The 12869-nt window shown below is 50.0% G+C and overlaps 2 protein-coding genes across 2 annotated transcripts; both read left to right on the forward strand.

Moving 5' to 3' along the window:
• Positions 1-952: 952 nt before the first annotated feature.
• On the forward strand, positions 953-4979 carry obi1 (ORC ubiquitin ligase 1). Its single transcript, XM_086144358.1, has 6 exons — positions 953-1057; positions 1249-1384; positions 2163-2254; positions 2605-2826; positions 2987-3075; positions 3417-4979. Exons 1-6 carry the CDS (start codon positions 986-988, stop codon positions 4678-4680), a joined length of 1875 nt encoding a protein of 624 aa, XP_086000484.1. The 5' UTR covers positions 953-985; the 3' UTR covers positions 4681-4979.
• Positions 4980-6903: 1924 nt separating this feature from the next.
• Positions 6904-10305, forward strand: pou4f1 (POU class 4 homeobox 1). Its single transcript, XM_086140093.1, has 2 exons — positions 6904-7346; positions 7803-10305. Exons 1-2 carry the CDS (start codon positions 7224-7226, stop codon positions 8832-8834), a joined length of 1155 nt encoding a protein of 384 aa, XP_085996219.1. The 5' UTR covers positions 6904-7223; the 3' UTR covers positions 8835-10305.
• Positions 10306-12869: the final 2564 nt, after the last annotated feature.

Consider the following 12869-nt stretch of genomic DNA (forward strand, 5'->3'; position numbering starts at 1 on the left):
CTTTCAGACACGCAAAGAAGCTTTTATATGTAAACATGTTCATATTTGAAGCCCAGTTTTGCAAAATTGCCCTAAATGGCTTTTCAGTCTTAATCCCCCGTGGCGACCAGCAGCTCTCAGCTTCAAATTAGATGAGCAGGAGTATCTATTGACTTCCACAATCTATTGACTTGTCCCTTGTTAGAACAATCACCAAAGTTATTATCTTGAAGTGATAAGGGTTTACAGCATTGCTATTTAATAACCTCTTGCAATACATTTGATATCATTGGGGAAAATATGCACTGATATCTTAATATGCATGTGACAACAGGTAAGCAATTGTTAAAAATACAACAGCCCGTAATGTCACACAGGTCAACAAAGGTTTAGTTAGGAATCAAAGCAAACAATAAACAATATTCGATTGCAGAAACTTGGAAGTTGCTCCGTGGCCTTTCATTCGACCCTTCTCAGGTGCCTACACCACGTCAATGTCGCCTGACTCATATCAGTGGAGTCCTCGCTTTAAATTATTTTGAAAGATTAAAGCTGAGGCGAGAGCCGAGAGGGGCTGCTTTTTTTTTTTTTTTACTTTGCGCATTTTCCAGTCATGACACATTGCTGCAGCCTTGGTCAGCATTATTGGAGAACCACTAAATGCTGGACGAAACTTTACATCGAGGAGGGTGCAGAGCGAAAAGGAGAGAAATTACCGATCAGCTGTGTGCAGGACCAAGCAAAATAGAAATCACTCTAATGAAAAGGGTAGTTGAATAACTTCACAAGTTTTCTTTACCTTTGAATATCTGGTTTTGGCCGGCCGCAGCTAGGACGATCAGTCGAGCTCCAAGCAAAACTTGTTTGTTTACGCCACTTCGCGTTTTTACCCTTTTGACCCTCCGCGGCTTCCGTCGCTTTCCGAATTCGGCGCGCGCCTCTTCGTTTTTCTCCCCATTGTAGTGTCGGCGAACTTCCGGCCGTCTCGCGCTTCGCGGGGGCCATCATGGCTCTCAGCTTTCAGACGTCAAAACTTTGCCTGACTCTGCCGATATCGTGCCAGATATGTCTCGGAAAGGTAACCAGACCACTCGGCGACCGTTTAACATTAAATAAACAAGACAAAAACAAAAAATGAATCGAGGATTCGGCGTAACCGGCTTCCACCCGCGACGTCAGAAAATGGCGTTTAACTAGCAACCCGGTTGCTAGCCGTCAATCAAACTCACCCGTGTTTCTTGTTTTTGTCCACTTCCGCGTCCACCGCAGGTCAGGCAGCCGGTCATCTGCGCTAACCACCACGTGTTCTGCTCGTCCTGCATGGAGACGTGGCTCCAGAAAGCCGGCCAGTGTCCCACCTGCAGGGTCCCCATCACGCCGGAGAACCCCTGCAGGGAGATCCTAGGTGAGTGTGCCAACAGGCTGGACTGGTGTGTAAACAGGTAGTGTGTATGTGCACACAAACACACACACACACACACACTGTACCCTCAATCATCTCCACATAGATTATTGATAACCCCCAAACCATGCACTGTTCTCGTCAGTCGAGTCTCTGCAGGCGCCTCCATGCTGCACAGAAAAGCTTGTTGTGCCTGTTCTACTAACCGGTAGTCACTAAGCTTAAAAGAGAGATATTCAGCTTAACTATTGTTAAATAGTTGTTTTTCCCGTGCACAAATCCCCATTTAAGTCAATTATGGATGGTTTTCATAACAAGATGTGTTTAAGCATACTGTGACTCTTTCTTCAGATGTTTTTTTTTTTTTTTTGTCCACTTGTTTTCAGCCATCATCAGGAGAAAAACTTGCCTAGTGTGAGGGTTTGTTGACATCTGAGAGTCTTGTGGTGCCGACGTTCTCTTGCAGATTTCCTTCCGAAACGAAGCGCTATACCCGGGATCTTCAGCCGTCCCCTCCAGGGTGTCAGTGTAGGCCTACAGAAACAACACAATAGGAAAAAAAATTAATTTTTAACCTTCATGAGCAATTTTCTCGTATATTTAGAAGCCAGACCCCCTCCCCCAATGGCAGCTGCTAACATAACACCAAAACATCAAGGTCATCATGCTCACAGAAAGTCTACACCAATTATGAATGTTAACTACTTTTACCTGACTGGAAAAAGGCAGTGTGTGTGTGTGTGGAGTGTAATCGCTGTCGTACTCACGCGCTCTGTTGCAGGGGGTACCAATGACAGCGATCACAGTGAGAGTCCGTCAACGAGGAAGTGTCTCAGGAAAACCAGGGGGGAGCTGCTTTTACGTGAATACGAGGTAAAAAGACCTATCAGATACCGAAGGAGCGAAAGAATGAAATTGAAGCAACGCTCGATCCAGCATCGAGCGGTGATTCCAAACTCGTTGGGAGATGTTTCGAAGAATGTGAAGCTAACCTGAAAAGCCATCATGTGTAACTCGCCACCATCCGGAACTAAAGTTTCATCACATCAGGAACATTTGTTTACATATTTACATGAAGGAGGTGCCACAGTTACTCCTAATTCATATTTTAGCATCGACGTATCAACTTTTACACATTCTTTTAATTTTGAAATACCTCAGCCTGGGCTGGGGATGAGCTGAGAGCAGTGGACTAAGTTCAGTCCGATTTGTCCCCCGGACAGGATGAAATCGAAGGGCTCATCAGAGAAAACGAGGAACTGAAAGCCCGAAACCAAAGCCTGGAGACGCAGCTGAAGACCGCGCTGGACCCCTGCAGCATTCCCTCCCTGCAAACGGACGACAGAAGTGTGGATTCCCATGTCCTGGAGGAATGGACCAACAAGCTGAGGGCCTCCAAGGATATCTGCGATAAAGTCAAGCAGGACATGGACAAGATGAAGGAGGTGTGATGCAAGCTTTTTTTTTTTTTTTTTTTTTTTTTCAATCTAGAAACTGTATTCATACAGGACAACCGTGTCTGCAGCCTAAAAACCGCCGTGCTGACTTCTGTCGGATCCTTGTAATAACAAATCCCGCCAATGTGTCGCCGTGCCCTGTCCGCAGGCGAATAAGGCCCTGCGATCTCAAAACGTGGACCTGGTGCAGGAGAACATGAGACTGAGAGCAGAGGTGGCCAGCAGATCTCCACAGAAGTACGTAATAGTGTGCGCCGTTCTCGCGGTTTCCCTCGTGCGACGGCCCCACGTTTATGGCATTTTCAAAAAAATGAAATGAAACAGGATAAATCCCACCTTCAGGACATTCAGAGCAGCCTTTTTAGGTGAATATATATAAATGTATTAATGTTGTGATAACTGTTTTAAGTGAGTGATGTTTTCCCAGTAGAATGAATAGAATCATTCTTGATTGCACTTTTTTGTCTAGAATGAAATATTTAGTTGGTTTTTCAATACAATGTTCGTATCGTTAGCTCTCTTTTTCTTACATAATGACTCTGAATGTGTGCTCGTGTGTGTGCATGTCTTATCTCCAGGTTCGGTCGCTACACGGTCGCCGCACTGGAAGCCAAAATACAACAGTACGAGCGTGACGTGGACCACCTGAAGAAGGCCCTTGAGCGCAGCGACCAGTACATCGAAGACCTGGAGTGTCGGGTCAGGCAGTCCGAAAAGCTGCGCACGGACGTGCAGGAGGCCGCCGGGAACGGCAAGGCCCGGTCGGACGCTCTCACGCATCAGCAGAAAATCAGCATGATGATGAGAAGCCTGAGCGACAAAGAGCGCGGCTTGATCTGCAGCAACCCGGAGGCGGGGTGTCGGACGTTCGCCGTGAACGACGGCACCATGTTTCTGCCGTCCGCCGATCACAAGGAGGTGGGAAGCGACCCGAGCGGGAACCAGAACGGCGACGACCTGGGCCGCATCCTCTCCGACGCCCTGGCCTCCACCCCGTCCTCCGCTTTTCGGTCGCTGACGCTGAGAAGCCCCGGCGTGCGCGAGAAGAAAGTGGCTTTTAAACCCGGGTCTTACCTCAGGCGGCTGGACTTCGATGACATCCCGAGTCCGTCGAGAAGCGCAGTGGGGGATCAGTTCAGCAGCCTTCAGACGCTCCGGAACGGCTTGACCTCTCATGTAGACCTGAAGCCCGTCAAGTCTGCTTTCTGGGATCCCTGGCAGGGACCAGACTCAGAGGACCAGGAGAAGACGGTCAAAGGCTCCGCGGCGGCCGAGGACAGTTTCCAGGAGTCCAGCGAGGCCTCGATGGATGCGGCTTATCTGGACAAGATCTCCGAGTTGGACTCCATGATGCTGGAGGGAGAGAGCTCCAGTAGCCGGGGGTCTCAGCTCTCCCTCGCCTCCTCCCCTCTCGCAGACCTGGACCACACCCTGGTCCCGCAGCCCGAAGCCTTCGCCGCCGCCGCCACGATGAGCCGCGAGTGCGAGCGAGGGGCACGCATGTCAGGCGGCGTCCCTGGCGGCCCCGCGGACCACGGAGCTCCGGGAGGGACGGACGAGAGCTTTCCTCTGCTGCTGTCGGCCGGGGAGGGCGGCGGCTCCGGCTCGACGGGGTCCTCGCAGACGGACGAGCTGTCTTTCGATTTGGTGTTTGACCCGCAGGAAGGGGACAAGGCCGGCCGCTCCCGCTCCCTGGAAGGAAGGGGCCACGAGGGCCCCTCCTCCCCGTGCCCGCCTGCGAACACACCAAGACACACTCTCAGCGGCGGCCAGCCGGCAAAGAGGAAGTCGCACAGCCCCTTTAACACCAGCAGCCCCACAAAACTCTCCAAGCTCATGTGACGGTTGGAAAAGCCGTTTGCGTTCCGTCTGGAATATTCTCTCCCCCCCCCCGACGCGACCTTTCGACCCCGCGTGTGAACGCGGTGCCGATTCCTCTCATAGGCGTTAGAGACAGAGTCCTGTGGACGAAGCTCTAGATTCTAGTCTAAAAACCCCGTCTTTAGACGTAGAACGAACAACGGGGGAAACTTTCTCCCGTTGCGCCTGCAGGTGGGCCGGCGTTGGTCTTTTGCCCTCCCGAGCAGCGACGAGTTGAACACAATGTCATGAATTATGAATTAAAATGATGATGCATTGAAGGAAAACATGGATTCTTGTTTGTTTGGTTCTTTTCTTTCTAATGTACTGATTTACTGCAGCCTCTCGCCTTGTTTTTGTTTGGGTCAATCAAACTCACAGGTTTGAAAATTCAATTTAAATTCTGGAGAAAAAAAAATTCTTCTCATTACCCGGTCAGTCAGTTATTATTTTTTAAAATCTCCCTATTTTCCACGTACTCATTTCCCGCCGACGGAAATCGAACAGCGGGGCCTTAAACGCGTAACGACGCGCATTAACCCCGCGCACATGCACGGCGGTTCAATCGCAGCGGCGGGCACCTGATTTATTATGTAAATTTAACGGTATCATGTATATTTCACGCAGCACTTAATCGCCGCATGAAAATTTAATCGGGCGGCCGCTGTGGTTTGAATAAATGAAGTGTTAATTCATTGGGATTAATTAATTTAGGGCGAAGCCCCCGCGCAAGGTTACGCCCGCTGGATTAAATCAATTTGTTTAGAGATTGTGGAGGCTCTCATGCACACAGGCTGAGAAGTGTGTGTGTGTGTGTGTGTGGGGGGGGGGGGGGGTCCAAATTCACGCCTCGAGTGACCTCCATCCCCTCTATCTCTCACACTTACGCACACACACTTTTTCAAAACATCCCACCAGGAAGTAAGACTTAAGAAACATCTCTTAACCAATAAAAAGTGGAGCTGAACGCCCTCTAACCCACCCCACTCCACGGAGTCGCTACCCTCCCCACAAACACGGGGTGGGTGGGTGGGTGGGGTGTTTGGGGATGTCTGAAAGTACAATGTGGACTTTTTGCGTGAAAAAAATGTGGTTCTGCGCGTGGGTGACGTCTCCCGGTCCAAATTCACACCTCGGGTGTGACCTCCCCTCCGCGCATGCGCGCGCACACACACACACACACACACACACACACACACACACACACACACACACACACACACACACACACACACACACATACACACACACACAAACATCATGCATGTTTTCAAAAAATCCGACCAGGAAGTAAGACAACAAGAAAAACCTCAAGAACTGGAGCTGAACGCCCTCCAACCCACGCCACTCCACGCCCCCCGCCACGCACACGGGTGTGTGTGGGGGTGTGGGTTGTGTGTGGGTTGGGGTCTAAAATAAGAAAGAGGACATTTTTTTGGTGAAAAATTATGATTCTGCGCGTGGGTTGACGTCACCCGGTCCAAAGTCACGCCTCGAGTGCCCCCCCTGTTCTCTCTCTCGCTCTCTCTCTCACTCACTCACCCACTCTCACACACACACACACACACACACACACACACACACACACACATACATTCTGCACGCTTTCAAAACACCAGACCAGGAAGTAAAGCCAAAAAAAAAACATCTCATAAACAGTAAGAATTGGAGCTCTAACCCACGCCACTCCACGGAGCCCCCCACGTGGGTATGGGTGGGGGTCTAAAATAAGAAAGTGGATATTTTTTTGCGTGAAAAATTGGGGTTCTGCGCGTGGGTTGACGTCACCCGGTCCAAATTCACGCCTCGAATGACCCCCGCTCTCTCTCTCTCTCTCTCTCTCTCACACACACACACACACACACACACACACACACACACACACACACACACACACACACACACATCCCGCACGTCTTCAAAACACCAGACCAGGAAGTAAAACCAAAAAAAAAAAACATCTCATAAACAATAAGAATTGGAGCTGAACGCCCTCTAACCCACCCCACTCCACGGAGCGCCTCCCCACGAACACGGGGGGTGTGTGTGTGTGTGGGTGTGTGTGTGTGTGTGTGTGTGTGGGTGTGGGGGGGCGTCTGGTCTACTGATGTTCCCGCCTGCCCTGTGAGCGATCTCCCATCTGTCAGCCCCGCCGCTCCTCTCGTTCCTGGCAGCGCGTCTCGCGAGAGCAGCCGAAAAGCGGCTGGGCTTTGACGAGATCTGAGGCGCTCAGGTGTAAGAGGCTCTCTCTCATCCCGCGGCAGTGGGACGCGCCGGACGGATAAGTGCGTGTGCGTGAGGGACTGCGGGCGTCTGCGTGATCTCCGAGGCTCCGGGCTGCGCATCGGCGCGCCGACACCGCGCCGCGGCCGGGCAGGCACAGCGAACGCCGACGCTCCATGAGCATTTTGCAGCTCTTGTAGCGCGAATTCCACCACCTCTCCACCTCCTCCTCCTCTTCTTCTTCTCCTTCTTCTCCTTCTTCTTCTCCACGCCTGCACTTTAAACCGGAGCCGCTCGCCAAGATGATGTCCATGAACAGCAAACAGCCGCACTTCGCCATGCATCCGTCCCTGCCGGAGCACAAGTACACCACCCTCCATTCCAGCTCGGAAGCCATACGGAGAGCCTGTCTGCAAACTCCACAGGTAAAAATAAAAATTAAAAATAAATTTCCAAACCACCCCCCCCCCTCCACCCTCCAACACCCACCCAGACACCCACCCCGCGCCCTCCTCCTCCACCCCTCCTTCCCGCAAACTTTGTCCTCCTTTTGTTTTCCGTTAACAAACCGGCGGCGCAGCCGAGACGCGCACTTTCATGTGTTTTTTTTTTTTTCCTCCTTCTTCATGTTATTCCCCTCGCACTGTGTGTGTGTGTGTGTGTGTGTGTGTGATCTCCTTGAAAGCATGGCTTTTAATATATATTTATATATATATTGCGGATTAAATTTGCGCGACTCGCCGCTCCAGATGGGAAGTTACGCGTCGCCCCAAAAAAAAGTCCAGATAAATTTATTTCTAATTTTCCCTCCCTGTGTCTTTCACGCCTTCATTTCTTAATTTCACAAATAATTGTTGTTGTTTTTTTTGTTTGAATTGCAGCTGCAGAGCAACATCTTCGCCAGCCTGGATGAGACCCTGCTGGCGCGGGCCGAGGCGCTGGCGGCCGTGGACATCGCCGTGTCGCAGGGCAAGACGCACCCGTTCAAGCCCGACGCCACGTACCACACGATGAGCACCGTGCCGTGCTCGTCCACGTCCACGGTGCCGCTGGCTCACCACCACCATCACCACCACCACCATCACCACCAGAACCTGGAGCCGCCGGATATAATGGATCACATCAGCGCGTCGTCGCTGAGCTTGATGTCCAGCGCGCACGACGGGCCCGGCGGGGGAGGCGGCGGCGGCGGCGGCGGAGGAGGAGGAGGAGGCGGCGGTGGCGGCGGCGGTGGCGGTGGCGGAGGCGGCGGGCTCCTCTCCGCCTCCTCCGCGCATCCGCACTCCCACATGCACGGCCTGAGTCACCTCTCCCACCAGGCCGCCATGGGCATGAACTCGCCGCTGACGCACCACGGGCTCCTGCCGGGCCACCACCCGGGGGGCCAGGCCGGCCCCGGGCTCACGAACACCGGGCTGCCGTCCATCAACGACTCGGACACGGATCCGCGGGAGCTGGAGGCGTTCGCGGAGCGCTTCAAGCAGCGGCGCATCAAGCTCGGCGTCACCCAGGCGGACGTCGGCGGCGCGCTGGCCAACCTGAAAATCCCCGGCGTGGGGTCGCTGAGCCAAAGTACAATTTGCAGATTCGAGTCGTTGACGCTCTCCCACAACAACATGATCGCGCTGAAGCCCATCCTGCAGGCCTGGCTGGAGGAGGCCGAGGGGGCGCAGCGGGAGAAGATGAGCAAACCGGACATTTTCAACGGCGGCGAAAAGAAACGCAAGAGGACCTCGATAGCGGCGCCGGAGAAGAGGTCTCTGGAGGCGTATTTCGCCGTGCAACCGCGGCCGTCGTCTGAGAAAATCGCGGCCATCGCCGAAAAGTTGGACCTGAAAAAGAACGTGGTGCGAGTGTGGTTTTGCAACCAAAGACAGAAGCAGAAGCGCTTGAAGTTTTCCGCCGCGCACTGATGGAGGAGGAGGAGGAGGAGGAGGGTGTGTGTGGGGGAGAAGAACAACAACGAGAAAATAAAACAAACAAACAAACAAAAAAAAAAAAAGTCTTGCGACTGAATTTGAGGACCAAGAGACACCGAGACACCATTTTCAGTCTTTTTGTCTCCGCCGGTTTTACGCGTTGGTGCACAAAAGTGGGCTTCAGACCCCCCACCTAACCCCCACCCCTCCAACCCCCACCCACCCACAACCTTCCACGACCGACGAGGCTTCATAAATATCTCCTTTATTTTTCACGTTACCGGTGAATGTGAAGTATGCAAATAACAGATCACACGATTTTTTTTTTTTTTTTGCGACAAAATAAAGGGAGTGTGGTAGGTGGGTCGGGGAGTCTGGGGAGGTTCGGGGGTTTCAGCCGCGTCGACATTGCCTTTCAAAAACACGTGGAAAGAAGAAATTTTGCTTGATACTTCCGGCGAGTTTAATTTCTCCTACTAGGCCTATTATTTGAATTATAGCCATTTACGAATTACCTCATTGATTGTTGACTTGTGTTTTTTTTTTTTTTTTTTTTTTGAAATTGAGGTCGTTGTCTGTGTAGAATAATTCACGACATGGAAGAAAAAAAAAAGAAATGGTTTTTAATTTATTCGTCTCTTAATTTAATCTCACTCTGCGGGTGCTGTGATCGCGGATTAAGTTGCAAAACTCTCACGGCTGACAAAAGATGTAGGGCCTGCATGAAACCCTTCTTCACGAGCAGTATTCCAGCCTCCACAGGCTGCCAGCGCTATAGATATATTTATTTTGAATTTGCACAAAAGAGGTTTGGTTAGGTTGAAATGGTTTTGTGTGTATATATACATACAAATTTTTTATTTATATATATATATACAAACATCACTTTATCACTTATTCGAGTTTGAGCTGACATTCTCGAGATTAATAGGCATCGAGAATTATTGAAAAAAGGGGTTTTGATAGTGATTCTAAAATAAGGTCGGAGAGAAACAAACCGGAAATGTCCCTTTTTTAAAAAAAAATAAAACAAAAATAAAATAAATGTGTTTTCAGTTTGCAGTGCAAACACTCTATGCAGAGGGGAAAAAAAGAATCACTCGGTACGGTGGAGCTGTGGATGCTGTAAGTCACTGTTGATGCCTGTTTTCTTCCACATTAAAATCACCACGTTGTTTGTCGTGTTAACTGTTACGGAAAACGTTGTGTAAGTAAAAAAAAAAAACAAACAAAAAAAAAAACAAACAATTTTATTTATCTATTTTTTACTTTGTACACAAGACTGTTTACAATCCTGCGGAGACGCGTGCATCTCTGGAAATGTCCTGCATTTTTTTTTCCCTCACACAACAACTTCTCCGCTCCCCTTTGTTTTGTCCTTCTTTCCTTGGTATTATTCATCCTGTAAGCCAAAATTAACAGGGAGGTGTGTTCCAGCAGTCTTCTAATAAACTGAAGAAAGAAAGACGCCGATCTGGTGGTGACTGGGAGATGTGGTGGTTGTGCCAGTTTCATGTCAGCATTGGTGTTTCTTAATGCATTCTTCTGGTCTGTGGCTCAACGATCCCCCCCAAAACAAACAAAACAAGAAACAAAACAAAACTAAGAAGCTGAGATGGTCTTAAAATTTGACATTGTAATTTGGTCGTATTTTGATATTATTTATGTATGTGTATATACATAGATTAATCATCTACATTTCTAAATTTGTCATGTAAAAAATAAAATAAAACAAATAATATTAAACAAAATAGAATAAAATAAGTATTTTTATTTTATTATATTTTGTATAGTATTTGTATTACTAGGCCTGATCAGTATTATATTTGAAATATCATTTTCCAAACAGCAAGTGCTTGGAAGCGGCAAAGAGACACTTATTACATATTAATGTATGTCATTTGAATGCCTGTTTTTTTCTTCTTTGTCCAATCAGCTTACAGGTTGATCTGCAAAAGAAAAGCCTTGAATTTTTCAGGCCCAAATGTATTTCTCAAACTCAACTCAGACCCGTCACTTTGCTGCTTCCTGGCAGCACAACCACGGTTTTACCAGGTTCTGTGCGCCTCCCAACAGCGAGGGAACAATTTCCCTCTTTTTTTTCCGGTGGGTTCTTCACACAACAGAGACACAGAATTAAGGAATCTAAACCCACGACAGTTTTATTTTACTCCCTTTCTTTTTTTTTTTTTTTTTTTTTGCCAGATAGGCTATTTTTGGCAGGTTTTATTTTTTTGCAGAGAGGATTTTTCTTTAAAATGTACAACGGCTAATGTAATATTAATAAAGATGTGCTGCTTTAAAATGTAATATTTTCAGGCAGCCATTGGGGTTTAAAGGGAACCTGCCGGATGTGGGAAGTAAAGAGAGAGAGAGAGAGAGAAGAGAGAGAGGCTGCCTCTTATTGCTATTCTTCAGCGTTTGACTTCCAAACTGCGATTGTTCTGCCTCATCGTTAATATGATCTGTGTATTTTACTATAATGAAGACCTATAAAGATCTCCAGGTGAATTAGAAAATAAAAATAAACGGGCAGGGGCTATAGATCACACTTAAAAAAAAATCCTTGGTATTTATAAGGTTTAATGGGAATTTTTCCCGTGAAAATAAGGGGGTTGAGAGTCGGGGGAGACACCGTCTCTTTCGCTGCAGGTCCAGCACCGTGGACAGCTGCACAAACAAGGCCGCGGTGATTTCAGCACGACGGACAGCTCCAAATACCTCCCGGGCCGCGTCCGTTTCAGCACCGCGGACAGCTCCAACATCGAACCCATTTCCGGGTTCACATCCGGGGCTTTGGCCGTTTCAGCGCCACGGACAGCTCCGAACACAGAACACATTTCCGGCTCCACAACTGGGGTTTTGGCCGTTTCAGCACCACCACGGACAGCTCCAAAACCCACCGAACGCATTTCCGGGTCCACATCCGGGGCTTTGGCCGTTTTCAGCACCACGCCAGCTCCAAACACAGACACCCATTTCCGGGTCTACATCCGGGACTGCGGCCGTTCCAGCACCAAGGACAGCTCCGTACACCCAAACCCATTTCCGGGTCCACATCCGGGGCTTTGGCCGTTTCTGCACCACGGACCGCTCCAAACACCGACCCCATTTCCGGGTCCACATCCGGGTCCCCGGCCGTTTCAACACTGCGGACAGCTCCGCCGGCGGCCGGGGCTCCTGATGCATTATTGAAGAGCCTCCATCAAACAGCTCCGGGTGCGGGGAGCCTCCGCACGGGGGCCCCGGATGCAGCCCGACTGTCTGCCTGCACAATAGCCTCTAATATGTTAATGGCCGTAGGGGAAGCCCCGGGTACCGTTCCCAGCTGCCTCGCCTGCCATATGTCAGCCCCGTTACGACCGTGTCCGCTATTAATCAATGCGATATTTCGCCATTTAATTCGCCGGTATCATAACCCTGAGAGCCCCACCGGTGGAGGCGGCCGGGAGGGGGTTGGAGGGGTGGGGTGGACGATAACCGAGGCTCGGATAGGGGGGTGGTGGCTCTGCACCAAGTGTGCATGGAGTCGCAGTAAAGTTGACCCGCTGTAATGAGATTTTAACAAAGGAAACGGTCGTGATTGTCGGTTTGATTGCGGGAATAAAAGTTTTATGCCGTGAATCGTTTAGAATATATTAGTTTGATACTTTTTTTTGGAGGACAGGGGGAAGGATGGAGGCGATACTGCCCTCTACCCTCGTTTCGGCCCACCTTTCCGTGCGCAGGCCGTGCCGCTTCGTGCACGGAGAACCGGCGGAGGTTCTCATAACTTAATTCCTGCGGGCTACCGGTCGGGGGGAGTAATTAATCTACACCGCGGATGTAAATAAAAGGAAATTGGATTCCTGACAGACCAGACGGGAAAGTCTGTGACACCAAATAATGATTTCCGTGCACGTTAACGACGACGCGCCCGCTCAGATTTACGACCCCACTCTCACTCCCACTCCCACTCCCACTCCCACCCCCAGCACCCCTCGAATCCTGCAGCGGAAGTGAGCGGATCTGCCCTAATCTCATCCGTTA

Source organism: Fistularia commersonii, chromosome 3 (assembly GCF_037954325.1).
Source record: "Fistularia commersonii isolate RoL2024-O1a breed Wild chromosome 3, RoL_Fcom_v1.0, whole genome shotgun sequence".
Classification (NCBI taxonomy): domain Eukaryota; kingdom Metazoa; phylum Chordata; class Actinopteri; order Syngnathiformes; family Fistulariidae; genus Fistularia; species Fistularia commersonii.

Coding starts and splice junctions, on each gene's coding strand:
- obi1 (XM_086144358.1), top strand. CDS start 986: ATGGCTCTCAGCTTTCAGACGTCAAAACTTTGCCTGACTCTGCCGATA. Junction 1,385..2,162: donor CCCCTGCAGGGAGATCCTAG/GTGAGTGTGCCA, acceptor GCTCTGTTGCAG/GGGGTACCAATGACAGCGAT. Junction 2,827..2,986: donor ACATGGACAAGATGAAGGAG/GTGTGATGCAAG, acceptor CCCTGTCCGCAG/GCGAATAAGGCCCTGCGATC.
- pou4f1 (XM_086140093.1), top strand. CDS start 7,224: ATGATGTCCATGAACAGCAAACAGCCGCACTTCGCCATGCATCCGTCC. Junction 7,347..7,802: donor CCTGTCTGCAAACTCCACAG/GTAAAAATAAAA, acceptor TTTGAATTGCAG/CTGCAGAGCAACATCTTCGC.